This window comes from Melospiza melodia, chromosome 18 (assembly GCF_035770615.1).
Source record: "Melospiza melodia melodia isolate bMelMel2 chromosome 18, bMelMel2.pri, whole genome shotgun sequence".
NCBI lineage: Eukaryota > Metazoa > Chordata > Aves > Passeriformes > Passerellidae > Melospiza > Melospiza melodia.
The window spans coordinates 1,509,037-1,525,990 of NC_086211.1; the positions used below are offsets into that span (position 1 = coordinate 1,509,037).

Sequence of the window (16,954 nt, forward strand, 5' to 3'; positions counted from 1 at the left end):
GGGATTAACAGCCCTGTGGATGTGGCACTTGGGGACATGGGACACTGGTTTTTGGGGGCAATGGTTGGGCTCTGTCTCGGGGGACTTTTCCAGCCTCAATAATTCCACGTGGGAGCCATGGCCAGGCCCTGGGGAAGCTCAGCTCTGTTTCCTGAGCCTTTGGGGCTTCCTGCCCTCGGGGTGGGACCCTGTCCCTGGGGCAGAGACCCTGCGGGACCCCCCTGCAGCAGTTGCAGTGTCCGGCACCGCTCCGCACCTTCTGTCCCCGCTGGTGTGTCCCTCCAGCGCCAGCCCCCCATCCCTGCCCCTGTCCCCGCTGGCCCTGGGGACAGGCAGGGGCTGATTTTGGGGACAGAGCTGAGGGCTCCCCTCCTTCCTCCGTGCCGGGGGTGCCACGATGCGCCCAGGCTGGCACTGGGGCTGTCCCCCTGTCCCCATGGCCGGGCTGTGCCCGCCCCACGCTGCGTGTCCCGCCCCGCACACGCGGCACCGCCCCGGGGGTGGCGCTGGGGACGCGCCGGGGTCCCGCAGCCTCCCGGGGCCATGAAGGTGAAGGTGATCTCCGTGCTGGAGGACAACTACATGTACCTGGTGATCGAGGAGAGCACCCGGCACGCCCTGGCCGTGGACGCCGCGGTCCCCAAGCGGGTGAGCGGGTCCGGGGGTGGCGGTGGCTCCATGGCGGGGTATCCGTGGGACATCCCCGGGCAGGACAGCGCCCCCCATGCCCCGGCTGTGCTGGGACCCCTGCCCTGCCCTGCCCTGTCCCTGCGGGTTCCCGAGCCGCTCCCAGCCCGAGCCGCGCCCCGCAGCCCCCACACCCAGCGGGATGTCCCCAAAGCCAGCCCTGAGCACGGTGACCCCATGGGCACCCCCTTTCCCGGCCCGCCGTGTCCCTGTGTCGCTGTCCCGCTGTCCCCAGCCCTCCCTGTCGAGGCTTTTCGGCGTTCGGGGCTGACTCGGGCATTTCCTTCCTCCCGGAGCCGGAGCTGCTCCTGGCCCTGCGTGTTGAGCTGGCACCGGAGCCTCCTGGCACCGAGCGGGGCTGGCAGTGCCCTGTGCCAGGGTGGGTGGCACGGCCGCCGTGTCCCTGCCGTGCCGGTGGCACCATGCCCTCCTCTGTGCCTTCCCTGAGAAAGCACCGGCCAAAAATGCCCCCAGGGCCGTGGTGCCACCCCCCTGCTCCAGGCAGGGTCACACCTTTGTGTCCCACCCTCAGGGGTGCTTTGGGTGGCACGGGGGACAGGTCACTGTGTGGGTGTGTGTCACCTCCCGTGCCCTCTCACCCCTGCTCTGGTCCCTTTCAGCTGCTGGAGATCATCAGAAAGGAGGACGTGGTGCTCAAGGCCATCCTCACCACCCACCACCACTGGTAGGTGTGACCCGCTCGGGGTGGCTGTGTCCCCACGGGGATGGTGGCCGTGTCCCCACGGGGACGGTGCCCGTTCCCAGTCCCATTCCCAATCCCAGTCCCTGCTGTGCCCCAGGGACCACGCCAGGGGCAATGAGGAGCTGGCCCAGCTGCTGCCAGGCCTGCAGGTGTTCGGGGCTGACGAGCGCATCGGGGCCCTCACACACAGGGTCAGCCACGGCCAGGAGCTCTCGGTGAGGGCTGCAGGGCTGGGGACACCGGCTGGGGACACACACGGCTCCTGCTGCTGCATGGGGTGGTGGGGGGGTCCCCATGGGGGGGAGTGGGGCGGTCACACTGTCCCCAGTGGGGAATGCAGTGGGGTGGTCACACTGTCCCCAGTGGAGAGCAGAGTGGGGTGGTCACACTGTCCTCAGTGGGGAATGCAGTGGGGTGGTCACACTGTCCCCAGTGGGGCTGGTGCTGCTGGGCCGTGCTCAGCTCTTGGTGTCCTGGGCTGGGTGCAGATGTGGCCCCACAGATTCCAGGAAGCTCATCCCAACCCCAGCCTGTTTGGGGTTGTGCTGGAGGCTCCCACCCTCTCCTAGATCCCAAATGCCATCAGGGCAGACACAGCTGGACCCACCCAAAGCCCCTTCAGATCTGTGACCTGCTGGGCCCCAGGCAGGCGTGGGGAGGTCTGGGGGGTCTGTTTGTCCCCCTCAGGGGGACCCTGACCCTCTGTCCCCCCAGTTTGGGACCATCAGGGTGAGGTGTCTCTTCACGCCGTGCCACACCTCGGGCCACATGTGCTACTTCATGTGGGAGGACGATTCCCCGGATGCTCCAGCTCTTTTCTCAGGTACCCACGTGCCCCCCATTTCTTTGGGGGACACACTCCCTGTGTGCCGCCTGTCCCCACACTCAGCACTGCTGGGGTGACCCTGGCACCCCCATTCCTGGTGTCCCTTGGTGCCCACCCCTGTCCCACAGGTGACACTCTGTTCGTGGGGGGCTGCGGGCAGTTCTTCGAGGGCACAGCGGAGCAGATGTACACCAACCTCACCCAGATCCTGGGCACCCTGCCCAAGGACACGGTGAGAGCCCTCCCCTCCCTGCCTGGGGGCTCCTGGGGCCGGGAAGGGGCTCAGGGCAGGGATCTGGGGCTGGGACAGGGATTTGGGGCTCAGGGGAGGGATCCTGGGCTCAGGGCAGGTATCTGGGGCTGGGACAGGGATCCTGGGCTCAGGGCAGGGATCTGGGGCTCAGGGCAGGGATCTGGGGCTCAGGGGAGGGATCCTGGATTTGGGGCAGGGATCCCAGGCTGGGACCTGCCCTGGGAGCAGGTCTGATGCCCGCTGCCTCCTGCAGAAAGTTTTCTGTGGCCACGAATGCACCGTCAGAAACCTCAAATTCGCCTTGAAGGTGGAGCCAGAGAATGAGGTGGTGAAGGAGAAGCTGGCGTGGGCCAAGGTAAGTGATGGCATGTGCCAGGGGTGCCAGGGGGTGGCATGGCAGCGGGATTTGGACATCTCTGTCCCCTGGCAGCAGAGGGATGACGAGGACCTGCCCACGGTGCCCTCCACGCTGCAGGAGGAGTTCCTGTACAACCCCTTCCTGCGGGTCACGTAAGCGCTGCGGGCGCCTCCCGAAACTGCTCCCAAACCCTCCTGCCCCAAACCTGACCATCCATCCCTGCTCCCAAACCCTCCTGAACCAAACCTGACCATCCATCCCTGCTCCCAAACCCTCCTGCCCCAAACCTGACCATCCATCCCTGCTCCCAAACCCTCCTGCCCCAAACCTGACCATCCATCCCTGCTCCCAAACCCTCCTGAACCAAACCTGACCATCCATCCCTGCTCCCAAACCCTCCTGAACCAAACCTGACCATCCATCCCTGCTCCCAAACCCTCCTGAACCACCTCTGCTCCCCTTCCCCTCTCGCACCATCCCTACTCCCAAACCCTCCTGAACCACCCCTGCTCTCAAAACCCTCCTGAACCATCCCTGCTCCCAAAACCCTGCTGGGAAATTCCAGCCCGTGGCCAGAGGAGGCTGCCTGGTGTCACCCCAGAGCCACCGTGTGCCCACTGTCCATGCCAGCACAGGGTGGCAGTGCCCCAGTGCCCATCCCAGCCCAGGGCTGTCCTCAGGCTGACAGGGCTGTCCCTTGCAGGGAGGAGCCCAGGGCTGTGTCCCCAGGGTGTGTCCCCAGGGCTGTCCCCAGGCTGACAGGGTTGTCCCTTGCAGAGAGGTCCCCAGGGTGTGTCCCCAGGGCTGTCCCCAGGCTGACAGCGCTGTCCCTTGCAGGGAGGACCCCAGGGCTGTGTCCCCAGGGTGTGTCCCCAGGGTGTGTCCCCAGGCTGACAGCGCTGTCCCTTGCAGGGCTGTGTCCCCAGGGTGTGTCCCCAGGGTGTGTCCCCAGGCTGACAGAGCTGTCCCTTGCAGGGCTGTGTCCCCAGGGCTGTGTCCCCAGGGCTGTCCCCAGGCTGACAGCGCTGTCCCTTGCAGGGCTGTGTCCCCAGGGTGTGTCCCCAGGGCTGTCCCCAGGCTGACAGCGCTGTCCCTTGCAGGGCTGTGTCCCCAGGGTGTGTCCCCAGGGCTGTCCCCAGGCTGACAGGGCTGTCCCTTGCAGAGAGGTCCCCAGGGTGTGTCCCCAGGGTGTGTCCCCAGGCTGACAGGGTTGTCCCTTGCAGAGAGGTCCCCAGGGCTGTGTCCCCAGGGCTGTGTCCCCAGGGTGTGTCCCCAGGCTGACAGAGCTGTCCCTTGCAGGGCTGTGTCCCCAGGGCTGTGTCCCCAGGGCTGTCCCCAGGCTGACAGCGCTGTCCCTTGCAGGGAGGAGGCCGTGCAGAGGTTCACGGGCAGGACAGAGCCCGTGGAGGTGCTCAGGGCTCTGCGCTCCCACAGGGACACCTTCAAGAAGCCCAAGGAGAGGCCCAACCCCCAGGCCATGCTGGCCTTCGACTGGGGGCTCTTTGGGCCCTTCCTGGAGAAGAAGTGACACCCCGAGGTGCCAGGGCTCCCCCTGGCTGGGCACAGCTCAGGCTGGCTCCCGGCTGGGTTTTGGGGCTGCATTTTGTCTTTAGGCTGCTTGTGTGAGGCTGCTCTGCTCCGCTCTGCTCCCCCCTGGCTCCTGGGGTTCCTGTGCAGCTCCCGGATCCCTTTGGGGGGATCCCAGGCTGTGGGACCCCCTTGGGGTGCTGGCAGAGGGTCAGGACGTGGCTTGGAGCAGGGGACAGTCGTGGAAGGAGCCAGGGGTGCTCAGGACTGTGGTGCTGTGCCCATGGAGCCCCTGCCTGCCCTGCATCCCAGCCCAGGGCTCTGGGACTCCTGGAGCCCTCCTGGCCCTGGCCCAGTGTCCTGGCTGATGGACACTTGGATCCCCCCATGGGACACTGGGACAGGACTGGTGGCACTGGTGTCACCAGAACGCACCCAGCTCCAGCCCTGTGCTGACAAACCCATCACAGCAGGGTTTGGGTGGGTTTTCCCCCCATTTTCCCTATTTTCCAGCAGGTCCCACAGGGATCTGTGGCCATGGCTGCCTTGGGGAGCCCTTGGTCCCTGTGGGGTGTCCGTGTGGAGCAGGGTCAGCCCCAGGAGGATTTCCCAAGGTGGGACAGAGTTCAGGCAGCCCAGAACAAAGTGCTGCCACGCATCCCTTTCTGCTTTTTGCCTTCTCCAAGATAAAACCTGGGAAACACTCGGTGCCAACCCCATGGACGTTGCCTTGCCAAGAGCCAGGGAGCAGCTGGGGCTCCCGGGCCTCCCCAGCCCTCCCTTTGTGCAAATCCAGGGCTGTGCTTTATTTATTTTTGCCTGAGAAAGGAGCAGAGTTTTATTTGCAGCTGTGGGGAGCCACTTCACACCACTGAAGTCATTCCTTTTTTTTATTTTTGTGAAGAAAATGAGTGTTTGATGGCAGCTCCCAGCACTGGGACAGAGTTATTTCAGGGATTTTCATGTGTGGACTGTGAATTTCTTTGTTGCCACTGGAGTCTAGTTTGGGGCTTTTTAGTGGAGTCTAGTTTGGGGCTTTTTCCTGCGCTACAAACCAAGTTGGGTTGGTTTTTTGTTTGTTTGTTTGTTTTCCCTTTTACTAAGTTATAGTTTGTACTTCCTTTGCATGGAAGGGAAAAGATTTATCCAGCTGCAAAATGGTACCATGGCCTGCATTCCTCAGTTCCCATGAAATGCTGGATTTTGGATGTCCCGTTTGGGATTTTATTTCTCCTGGGAGCAGGGATGTCCCTGTGGGTGTGACCCAGCCCTGAGCCTGGGACAAATTCAATTCCACAGCCCAAACTGGGAGCAATTCCAGCTGTTCTGGTGCCAAACGGGGAGCCCAGGGTGGCCCTGTCACCCCTGTGTGTGTTGGTGACGTGGGAACCCAAGGGCAGAGCCCTGGGGGTTTCATTCCCAGCCAGTTCAGCCTCTCTGGATTTTGTGCATTTCTGGGCTGATGTGCTGAGCCCAGCCTGGAGCCCCTGCACAGCCAAACCCCTGCATGGCAAAGGGAATTCTCTGCAAGCACCAATTTGCTCCTCAGGAAGGAGAGGGGGGGTTGATGCCTTAGAACACTGTGAGGTCAGGAATGATCAGCAACAGCTGAAAAATGGAAAGCTTTTAATTAAAAACATGAAAATTCACCGTTTGCTCTGTGGATTCATTGGAACCAAGTGCAGAGGGGGCTCTGGTTCCTGCCAGCCCCAAGGTCAGGAGTTATTCTGTGGTAATTTCAGGATGTTATCCAGCTGTAAGTGCCTGTTCTGTCTGGATTTAGGGATTTTATCCCTCAGGAAGTGGCTGCTGAGGGTGGGTAAGTGTGACACTTCTGTCACTCCCTGCTGAGTGTTCAGGAAGAAAACACAGAGAAGGAACTGCCCTTGGTGTAAATTATTATAATTTAGGGAAAAGGAATCACAGGGTTTTGTCCAGCATTCCCTCCAGTCCCTCTGCAGCCCCAGGGATGATCCCAGGCCTTGGATCCCCTCTCTGGGGCCACAGACCCAGTGAGAGGGAGAGCTCCAGGCTCAGGAGAGCATTTCCAATGGGCTGAGGCTGTTCCAGCAGGGGCAGGCACAGATCTGAGTGCTGTGACAGCCCAGCAGGGCCTGGGCAGGAACACTGGGCTGTGGCACAAAGCTCAGCCTGGAGCTGGGCTCCAGATCCTTGAACTCTCAGCTCTGGGGCTGTCCCATCAGCCTGGGAGGTGTTCCTGCCTCTCCTGCTGTGTCCCTGCCAGATTTGGCGTTTATTGCCCTCACCTCACATTTGGGGTTTATTCCCATCAGTTCCAGCTGAAGGATTGAGCAGTGTCAGGCACTTACCCAGAGGAAGATTTGGGGTTTATTGCCCTCACCTCAGATTTGGGGTTTATTCCCATCCCTTCACTCTCCAACTGGAGGATTGAGCAGTGCCAGGCCCTTCCCCAGAGGCAGATTTGGGGTGAATGAGCAGTGCCAGGCCCTTCCCCAGAGGCAGGGGCTGCGCAGAGTCCCTGGAGGATCAGCAGTGGAGGTCAGAAGGCACTGAGGCTCTCACCATTTGATGCTGAGGGCAGAGCTGGCTCTCTCCACAGCGTGGTACTGGGTGTGCAGCACCTGCAGGGCCCTGTGTGAGCCCCAGCCCCCCAGCCAGTGCTCATAGAGCTCCCTCACTGCCTGGTTCTGCTCTGGCACCTCAGCCCTCAGGGATTCATACAGCCTCTCCACCTGCTGCAGCTCCTCCTTGCTGGATTCCCCCTCCAGTTTGATCTGCCCTCCTCCATTCAGACAGCCTGGGGAAAAAAAAAAAAAAAACAAAATAGATTAATAACTTCAATAACTTTAGCTGGGAAAACATCCTCAGAAATTCCAGGTCAAACAGCTGCAGGGATGGAAACAGCCCAGGGACGGAGGTGCCCTCCCAGTTATCTGCCAGCAGCAGGGAGATGTGGGCTGCCTCCAGCTGGGGCTCTGCCAGCTCTTATCTCTTATCTCCTATCTGCTGCCCCCAGGAGGGAGCCTGAGCCCAGCCCAGTGAGCCCAGCCTTGCAGGAAAGGGAAAAGTGCCTGGGATGAGTTCTGGGGGCTGGGGGGGCCCTTGGGAAGGAGCAGCTCCAAGGGAACCTCAGGGCTGCCCTTCTCCCAAGGGAGCCAGCAGCAGCACAGGGAAAATGGAATCAAATATTGAATATTCCTCCACCAGCCACAGCAGCATTTTCTGTCAGCGTGATGCCAGGTTTGGGCAATTTCAGGGGGAAAATCCCCTCAGGCGCCAGAGCTCAGGAAATCCTCCTTAAAAGCAATTAATTAATTAATGAATGATGCAAATGTTGTGTGATGGAATTCAGCTGCAATTCTTTAAATCCTGAGGAATTTCTGGCTCAGAGGTAGGTGATGGTGTGGCTGCCACAGCCCAAGGGGGTGAGGAATCTCCCTTTTCTCCTGCCTGGAATGCCCTGGAGCTCCCCCAGGATTTGGAGCAGCCTCACCTGAGGGACAGGCCATGACCTCCACGTAGTGATAGGGGCACTTCCCTCTCTTGAGCTTCTGCACCAGGTTCTGGATGTTCCTGAAGCCATAGGCCAGGGCAAAGTGCAGCAGGACCTGCCCATCCCTCTCCAGGGTCACCTCCTGGAAGTCCTTGTTCCTGAGGGAGCAGAGCACAGCAAGTGGCTTCTCCAAATCTATTAAAATCTATTTTAAGCTTCAAAGAGCAAAACCCAAATTCTTTGCGAGTCTCACTGAAAAGCTGTCCCAGTTCTGAGCCATCCAAGGAAAACAGGAAGGAATTCCTTCCAGAACCTTCCTGGAGCCACCTGAGCAGAGTCTGCAGGACGACACCTGTGCTGGATAAAGCCTGAAAAGCTCAGCACAGGGAGCCCCTCCCTGACAGACCTGAGTTCCTTCAGCCAACAGCAGTTGAGGATTTTTGACTTCTGCTGGACCATAAAACATGGGAACAAACCCTGACTGAGGATTCCAGATTTCTAAGGTTAGTGGGAATACCTGGTCCTGATAAAAAAGTAAGTAATTTGATTTTTATCAAGTTTTTGAGACTGCTTTTTCTGCTTCTTAAACCAGGGAATCCTAAACATAAAAACTGCTCATTAGGGATATAATTAATTCTAAAGGATACATTAAATTAGAGCTGGGAAGGCAGAAGGAATCTCAGGTGGATGAACCTCAATGCCCAAACTCAGTGATTAATTTTGTGTCTCACTCCAGTTAAACAGAGCCCCAAAACCCTCCCACAAGGTTCTTTGGGATCAATAATCAGTGACAAATCTCCCTGATTGGCCCGATCTAAGGTGAAGAATCTCCGCTCTGCCTTTTCAATTACTCTAAAATTTTATAATTATTCTAAAAATTATCAGTGGGAAAATCCACCAGGCCAAACTGTAGGGTGTGGATGAGGAAGGGACTGGAATTCTCCCTGGATTGGCTGATTTATTTAATATTGGCTGATTTATTTAATATTGGCTGATTATTGCTGAGCAGCTGGAGGATGGAGCAGCCAATCTCAGCCTGGACGTGAACTTTAACATTGCGAAAAACCCCCAAAAATCCAGCATGCCAACAGGGAGAGAATTCTTGAGAAACCCAGAGTTTGCAGTGGGATTGCAGCTCCTTACTTGAGGGGTCTGTAGTGGATGGAGGCGCCGTGGATGCCGAAGAGCTCGCGGGCAGCGTGGATGAAGATGTGCTCCAGGAACCCTCCTGAGCCCCCACCACGGTGAGAGCTCAGCTCCTCTGCAGCCCTGCCGAGCCTGGGGGGCACAGAGAGAGCCCTCAGGGCCTGGGGGGCACACACAGCACCCTCAGGGCACACACAGAACAACCCTCAGGGCCTGGGGGGCACAGAGAGAGCCCTCAGGGCCTGGGGGGCACGCAGAGAACCCTCAGGGCACAGAGAGAGCCCTCAGGGCCTGGGGGGCACGCAGAGAACCCTCAGGGCACAGAGAGAGCCCTCAGGGCCTGGGGGGCACACACAGCACAACCCTCAGGGCACACACAGAGAGAACCCTCAGGGCCTGGGGACACACAGAGAACCCTCAGGGCACACACAGAACCCTCAGGGCCTGGGGGGCACACACAGAACCCTCAGGGCCTGGGGGCACACAGAGAACCCTCAGGGCACACAGAGAGCCCTCAGGGCCTGGGGGGGCACACAGAGAACCCTCAGGGCACAGAGAGAACCCTCAGGGCCTGGGGGGCACACACAGCACCCTCAGGGCACACACAGAACCCTCAGGGCCTGGGGGCACAGAGAGAACCCTCAGGGCTTTGGGGGGCACACACAGCACCCTCAGGGCCTGGGGGGCACACACAGCACCCTCAGGGCACACAGAGAACCCTCAGGGCCTGGGGGGCACACACAGAGCCCTCAGGGCACACAGAGAACCCTCAGGGTCTGGGGGGCACACACAGCACAACCCTCAGGGCCTGGGGGGCACACACAGAGCCCTCAGGGCTTGGAGAACCCTCAGGGCTTCGGGGGCACACACAGCACTCTCAGGGCCTGGGGAGCACACACAGAACAACCCTCAGGGCTTTGGGGGCACACACAGAACCTTCAGAGCACACACAGAGCCCTCAGGGCTTGGGGGGCACACATAGAAAAGGAAATTCTGAACTCCCTAAATCCTGGAGGAAAAGGAACAGGAAAAGGGGAATTCTGAAGTCCCTAAATCCTGGAGGAAAGAGAATTCTGAACTCTCTAAATCCTGGAGGAAAAGGAACAGGAAGAGGGGAATTCTGAACTCCCTAAATCCTGGAGGAAAAGGAACAGGACTGAAATGGGATTTTGCTCTCACATGGTGTCCAGGGGAGAAGGATCTACATCTGACAGGGACACTCCTTCTTGCTCCAGCAGCTTCAGCACTTCTCCTAGGGCAGAACCAGGCACAAAGAGTTCTTATTTTTGGGATACAGGCAAACAAACCCCGCAGAGCAGTCCCTAAACTGCCCCTGCATTTTACCAGGGCATGATTTGCACTGTTAAATGTAAATCTAGATCAATATCCAACCTCTGTCAGAGACAAAGGGTTAGTGAAGCCAGGGAACACTGCAAGGTTCCCAGAATTTGCTGGAATTGGGAATCTCCTGTGGCTCTCTTACCTGTGGTGATGACACAATCCACATCCCTGGTCTGGAATTCCTGGTTGAAGAAGTCTGGCCTGGAGGCCTCCAGCTTTTTGTCATAGCAGGGCATGACAGTGACGTGGTAGATCCTGTCAGGGGGCAGGTGCTGCAAGGGAGACAAGGCTGGGGCAGCCCAAATCCCCCTGGCCCCAGGGAGAGCATTCCAGGGGCAAGGAGTGGGGGAAATAATGCTACTGTGCCCCTGAAATGGTCCTACTATGAGTATTTGTGTATTTATATACTTATGAGTAAATGAAATTATTTCAATTTCAGGTGCAGGCAGTGACAGCAGTTATGGAGCTTCAGAGGTTTCATGGAACCCTGGAATGGTTTGGGGTGGGAAGGACCTTAAACTCCAACACCTCCCACTGTCCCAGGGTGCTCCAATCCCCATCCAGCCTGGCCTTGGGCATTCCAGGGATCCAGGGGCAGGCACAGCTGCTCTGGGAATCCCATCCCATCCCAGCCCCTCCCCACCCTCCCAGGGAGGAATAATCCCTTTCCATCTCTCCTTCAGCTCCTGCAAGTTTCCCTCACTCTGGTGCAATGATCCAAGGTGAGGCAGAGAACCAATAATCCCTAATGAAGGCATTAGGGAATAAACTTCCTGCCAGCCCCTCAGGGCTCGATCTGGAATCTCACAAAACCTCGGGATCATCCAAGCTATAAACACAGGCTGAGCAATCAGGTCACTGACCCAAGGCTCCTGTTTCAGTCTCTTGTGCCAAATATTCCCAGAAACTGCCAAATTTTGTCCCAAATCTGCAGCTGCCCCCTGCAAGTGTCACAAGCAGTAACCCCCAGGAGAAATCCCAGCCCCTTGCTGGCTGTGGGGATCTCCACTCCCCCCTGGGAAGATTCCAGAGGTTCCAGGCTGAGGAGAGCAGCAGAACATGAGGCTGGGAATGAGGGATCACCTTTGGATCTGCACCTAAGCCCCCACTGCAGCCTTGGCTTGGGTCACTTATTTGAAACTATTCACCAAATTTAAACAACAGTGGCACAAAGACGCTGAAAATAACAATAATAAAAGTTCCTCAGCTCTCCCAAATAATTCAGGTTTAATTTAATTAGCCCATGCTTAGTGTTCTGCTCTAATTACTACTCATTAGCTAAGACAGAAGTGAGGAAGATTTCTGCCTTCTGCAAGGCAATATTGACCCTTAAGTGTGTATTACAGCAAATTTATAAATAATCAGCCTGAAGGGTTGAATTGGAGGAGTTTCTGAGTAAGAAGAGCATTTTTAGAGCTGTACCTGCTGCTCTGCAAAGTAGCCCTTGACCAGGGAGCCCATGACCTGCTGGGGGGATTTGGTGGTGCTGATGTGGGGATGATGAAGCTGCCATGGGTTTTCTCAGCATAGCAGATCCAGCCTGCAAGGAACATCACCCAAAAATTAATTACAAAAACAAGAATCAGGCCTTCACTCTGCCCATCCTCCCCAAACCCAGGTTTGGTGCCATTTTCAGCACAAAAAGCAAAGCAAGTGTCAGCCCAGACTGATTTTAAGGTGTCTCTCCACTGCTTCAGCACCTAAACCTGTGCTGAGATGAGAATCATTCTGCAGGTCAGAACATCAATCTGCAGCTTTCTGAGCAGCTGCTGGGTTTGGGACTGCAGCTGGAACTGCAGGCATACCTGGGCAGGCAGAGGCCAGCATGGGCAGGGCCTTTTTGTCCTCTGCTTGTCTCTGGAAGCGCCTCACAAACTCCTGCTGGCTCTCCAGGAGGCTGAAGTTCCTGGAGAAGGTTGTGTCAAACACGTGGTGCACACCTGGGCAGGACAGCAGCTGGGTTAGAACCCTCAGGACACAGCAAAACACAGCAAAAATCCTCCCATTTCAACCAGGGGCAGGCTCAGGCACAGGTACAGGGCTCTGCAGTTGGCAGGGGATGTTTTTCAGCAGGGGAAAGGAGGAAAGGTGACAGGAGAGGTGGAAATGTAAAATGTTAGACTGTTTCCAGTGGTTCTTTACAGGTTCTATGGACTGATGGAATGGTTTGGGTTGGAAAGGACCTCAAAGCTCAGCCAGAGACATCTCCCACTACCCCAGGGTGCTCCAGCCTGGCCCTGGGCACTGCCAGGGATCCAGGAGCAGCCCCAGCTTCTCTGGGAATCTGTGCCAGGGCCTGCCCACCCTCCCAGCCAGGAATTCCTTCCCAAAATCCCACCTGTCCCTGCCCTCTGGCAGTTTAAATCCCTTCCTTTGTCCTGCCCTTACAAAAAATCCCTTCCCCTCCTTTTCCCAAGCTTTTCCCAAGCTTTCTTCCCCTCCCTCCAAGCTCACTGTGTGACTGAAGTTTTGGACAGTCTGGAATCCCTGTGGGGGTTAAATCCCTTTAACCTGAGCTCAGCCCAGAGAGCAGCAAACCCCACACTTGCCCAGGCCCTTGAGGAAGGTGGTCAGCTTCTGGGCTGTCTCCAGCAAACCCAGTTTGCACCTTGCAGCCAGGGAGGCTCTGGACTGGGGGGACACAGAAACCACCACCAGCTTCTGCTCGTGGGCAGCAGCAGCCTGGAAAACACCAAACAGCCCCAAAGTGGCAGAGCTGGCAGCACCACAGGGCTCACCCCATGGCAGCAATTTACACCAAACCCCTGACAAATGAGAATAAACCCCAAAGTGTGGCACAGGCAGAGCTGGCAGCACCACAGAGCTCCCCAGGCTCACCCTCACAACTTTAAAAATGAGAATAAACCCCATGAGAGGAGTGGAATCCCTGAGGGCTCAGGAATTCCCTTTCCCTGTGGATTTTTCCCCCTTTCCCTGTGGATTTTTCCCCCTTTCCCTGTGGATTTTCCCCCTTTCCCTGTGGATTTTTCCTCCTTTCCCTGTGGATTTTCCCCCTTTCCCTGTGGATTTTCCCCCCTTTCCCTGTGGATTTTTCCCTCTTTTCCTGTGGATTTCTCCCCCTTTCCCTCTGGATTTTCCCCCTTTCCCTGTAGATTTTTCCCCCTTTCCCTGTGGATTTTCCCCCCTTTTCCTGTGGATTTTCCCCTCTTTTCCTGTGGATTTTTCCCCCTTTTCCTGTGGATTTTCCCCCTTTTCCTGCAGGATGAGGGGAACCCACCTTGTTTTGGGCCAGCACCTTGCAGAGCTCCCCGTGGCTCTGCTGGCTCACCAGGACACTCTCAGCCGAGGTGATGCAGCCACTGCAGGCCAGGCAATCATTCAGGGTGATTTTGGCCTTCTCCAGCTTCTGGGCTTCCCCATCCTACAAAAAAAAAAAACCACCAAAAATCCCAAAGCAGGCTCAGTTCTGAGCCCAGAATTAAAGGAGCTGTTTCCCCACTTTGTTACAAATAATGAAGGTGTTGTTATTTTGATTTTTAAATCTTTGTTTTTAATGAGATGATGACAAAGCCACCTGAATTTGGCTGCTTTTAATGGGATTATTTGGCACAGCAAAGGAGATTTCATCCCACACACTGGAAGGGAATATTTCCCTTCTACCTGCCCTGAATAATTTGATTTTCCCAAGAGATTCTCCTCCAATCATAGCCAGGAACAGACCAGGAAATGAGGCACTATTAACATTTTAAAATGAGGAACAGGCTCCTCTGGAAGTGCTGTGCCCTCCTTTTTTAAAATCAAAATCTGCCTGAAGTTCCAAGTTCCATTCCCAGAGGGATTCCCAGCCTGGTTAACTGAGCTGTGCCAACTTTTTTTGGTGAAAACAGGAAAAACTCAGCCTGAATTCTTCAAGCTTTTAAAGATTTTTTTTAAATCCAGCACGATTTATCAAAAATATCTCAATTAAATCTCTGAGTGAGCACAAGGACATTGTCACAACCAACCTGGAACTGCCAATCCTTAAATATTGATAAAATAAATAAACTTTTCATTTTATCTGCTCTCTAATGAAAATCATCACCAATTAACAGCAGTGTTTCAGAGTATAAAAAACTGGAATAAATTGGAATTACTGAGTATAAAGTGACTGCTTTGAAAAGAAGTTATAAATTAAAATGCTGATAAAGTTTAATTGAATCTTAGCTTATCTGCCCTTATATTAATAATCAGTAATTAATGCCAGCGTTTCAGAGCATAGAAGTGGCACAAAATTGGAATTATTTATTATAAATTAAAAAGAAAAAAAAACAGGAATGCTGACAGCATCTCTTTGAGGCATTAAATGGATGTAGATAATTAAAATATTTAAAATACACCGATTTTTCTGGGTTTTTACAGTGAACAAAGACCCCACATACCTGATTGACCTGGAAATAGCTTCCATCAGCTTCAATCCTGATCTTGGCTGCTGCTTTTCCAGGCTTTTTGTCCACCTTGACAGGCTTGATGCATTCCTGAAAGAGCAGCAGAGCCTGCAGGTGAGGAGCTGAGCAGGAAGAGGGGATTGATAAAAAATAAATATTGGGAATTTAATAAAAAATAAATATTGGGGATTGATAAAAAATCAATATAGGGGATTGGATAAAAATCAATATAGGTGATTGAATAAAAATCAATATTAGGGATTAAATAAAAAATAAATATTAGGGAATTGGATAAAAATATTGGGGTTTTAATTAAAAAAACAATATAGATGATTGGATAAAAAATAAATATAGGGCATTGAATAAAAAATAAGTATTGGGGATTGATAAAAAATAAATATTGGGGATTTAATAAAGAATAACTATAGGACATTGAATAAAGAATAAATATAGGGGATTGAATAAAGAATAAATATTGGGGGTTAAATAAAAAATAAATATAGGAGATTCAATAAAAAATAAATCTAGAGGATTTAATAAAAAATATAGGGGATTAAATAAAAAATAAATCTAGGGGATTGAATAAAAAATAAAGAACTCAGGGGATCAAAGAGCAGCTCTGGATCCTGCCCCCAGTCCAGGCTGGAATTTCCCAGTTTCTCCCAGCCCTGCAGAGGGATGGCAGGCAGGGGCTCTCACCCCCTGGGAGCAGGAGGAACAATTCTCCAGCATCATCCCAGCCCCGCTCTGCTGCTCCTGAGCTCAGCTCTGGCTCTGCGGCTGTGGCAGGATCAGCCCCTTCCTCCTCCTCCTCTTCCTCCTCCTCCTCCTCCTGCCCAGGTCCCAGCTGGGCTGCAGGGAGATGCCAGTGCCCAGCCCAGCTGGCTCTGGGGACAGAAGGGGCTCGGTGCCACCCTGCCCCGCTGTCCCAGCACGAGTCCCAGGGGGATTCTGGATTTTATCCTGATTTTATCCTGATTTTATCCTGATTTTAGTGCTCAGTCCCCCCGGCTCCGTGTCCTGCTGCTCCTCTGAGCACTCCGAGGCTCCCCCGGCAGGAACCCTGCACTCAGATCCCGCACTCAGAGCAAAGGCAGGGCCGGTGATTTCCTGAGGAATTCCCTTACAAACCCAAACCCAGGGAGAATTCACCATTTTGGGGTTCGCTATTGCCCTGCCCACAGTCCCAGCTCGGTTCTTCTGCCGTGCTTCTCAGAAATACAGGACAGAAATCTGGATATGAATCCTGGGTATGAATTCTGGATATAAATCCTGGGTGTGAATCCTGGATATGAATCCAGGACAGAAATCCTGGGTATGAATCTGGATACAAATCCGGGACTGACATCTCGGGTGTGACCCCACAGTGTCCAACAGTGACCCCATAGTGACCCTATGGTGTCCCATAATGTCCCCACAGTGTCCCGCAGTGTCCCCATGGTGACCCACAGTGTCCCAGTGACCCCGCGGTGTCCCCATGGTGACCCACAGTGTCCCCACGGTGTCCCGCAGTGTCCCAGTGACCCCGCGGTGTCCCCATGGTGACCCACAGTGTCCCCACAGTGTCCCCGCGGTGTCCCCGAGCCCTGTCCCGTCCCTGTGGCAGGATCAGCTCCCAGCCCTCGTTTCCCCCCCAGCAGCGGGAGGGGTTTTCTGGCCGGGCACGGTCCCGTGCGGTGACACCGAGGGGCAGAGGCCGAGGCGGCACCGCCGCCTCCCCTCAGGGCCCCTCCCCGGCGCTGTCACCTGCGAGGGGGCGATGAAATCGTCCAGATCCGTCAGCTGCAGCACCCCGCTGAAGCGCGCCGCCATGGCTGCCGCCAAGCGAGCCGTGTGTTGTGAAACCGGACTACAGCACCGCCGGAAAGCGAGCCGTGTGTCCTGACACGGGACTACAGCACCGCCGCAAAACGAGCAGCGTGTCGTGACATGGGACTACAGCACCGCCGGAAAGCGATCCGTGTGTCCTGACACGGGACTACGGCACCGCCGCAAAACGAGCAGTGTGTCGTGACACGGGACTACAGCAGCGCCGGAAAGCGATCCGTGTGTCGTGACACAGGACTACAGCACCGCCAGAAAGAGAGCCGTGAGTCGTGACACGAGACTACAGCACTGCCGGAAAGCGATCCGTGTGTCCTGACACGGGACTACAGCACTGCCGGAAAGTGATCCGTGTGTCGTGACACGGGACTACAGCACTGCCGGAAAGTGATCCGTGTGTCGTGACACGAGACTACAGCACTGCCGGAA

General features: G+C 55.6%; 2 protein-coding genes across 2 annotated transcripts; one reads left to right on the top strand and one right to left on the bottom strand.

Moving 5' to 3' along the window:
* Window positions 1-497: 497 nt before the first annotated feature.
* On the top strand, window positions 498-6,003 carry LOC134426527 (hydroxyacylglutathione hydrolase-like protein). The gene is made up of 8 exons (XM_063171605.1): window positions 498-648; window positions 1,308-1,372; window positions 1,488-1,605; window positions 2,105-2,213; window positions 2,345-2,448; window positions 2,723-2,824; window positions 2,900-2,979; window positions 4,190-6,003. The coding sequence occupies exons 1-8, from the start codon at window positions 544-546 to the stop codon at window positions 4,353-4,355; spliced, it is 849 nt and encodes a 282-aa protein (XP_063027675.1). The 5' UTR covers window positions 498-543; the 3' UTR covers window positions 4,356-6,003.
* CIAO3 (cytosolic iron-sulfur assembly component 3) lies at window positions 5,964-16,589 on the bottom strand. Its single transcript, XM_063171576.1, is given in 12 exon segments — window positions 5,964-7,133; window positions 7,830-7,987; window positions 8,973-9,107; window positions 10,155-10,227; window positions 10,459-10,588; window positions 11,739-11,815; window positions 11,818-11,856; window positions 12,122-12,256; window positions 12,866-12,998; window positions 13,555-13,698; window positions 14,696-14,791; window positions 16,448-16,589. Coding segments are annotated over 12 exon segments (1,425 nt in total). The 5' UTR covers window positions 16,514-16,589; the 3' UTR covers window positions 5,964-6,894.
* Between the last annotated feature and the right edge of the window lie 365 nt (window positions 16,590-16,954).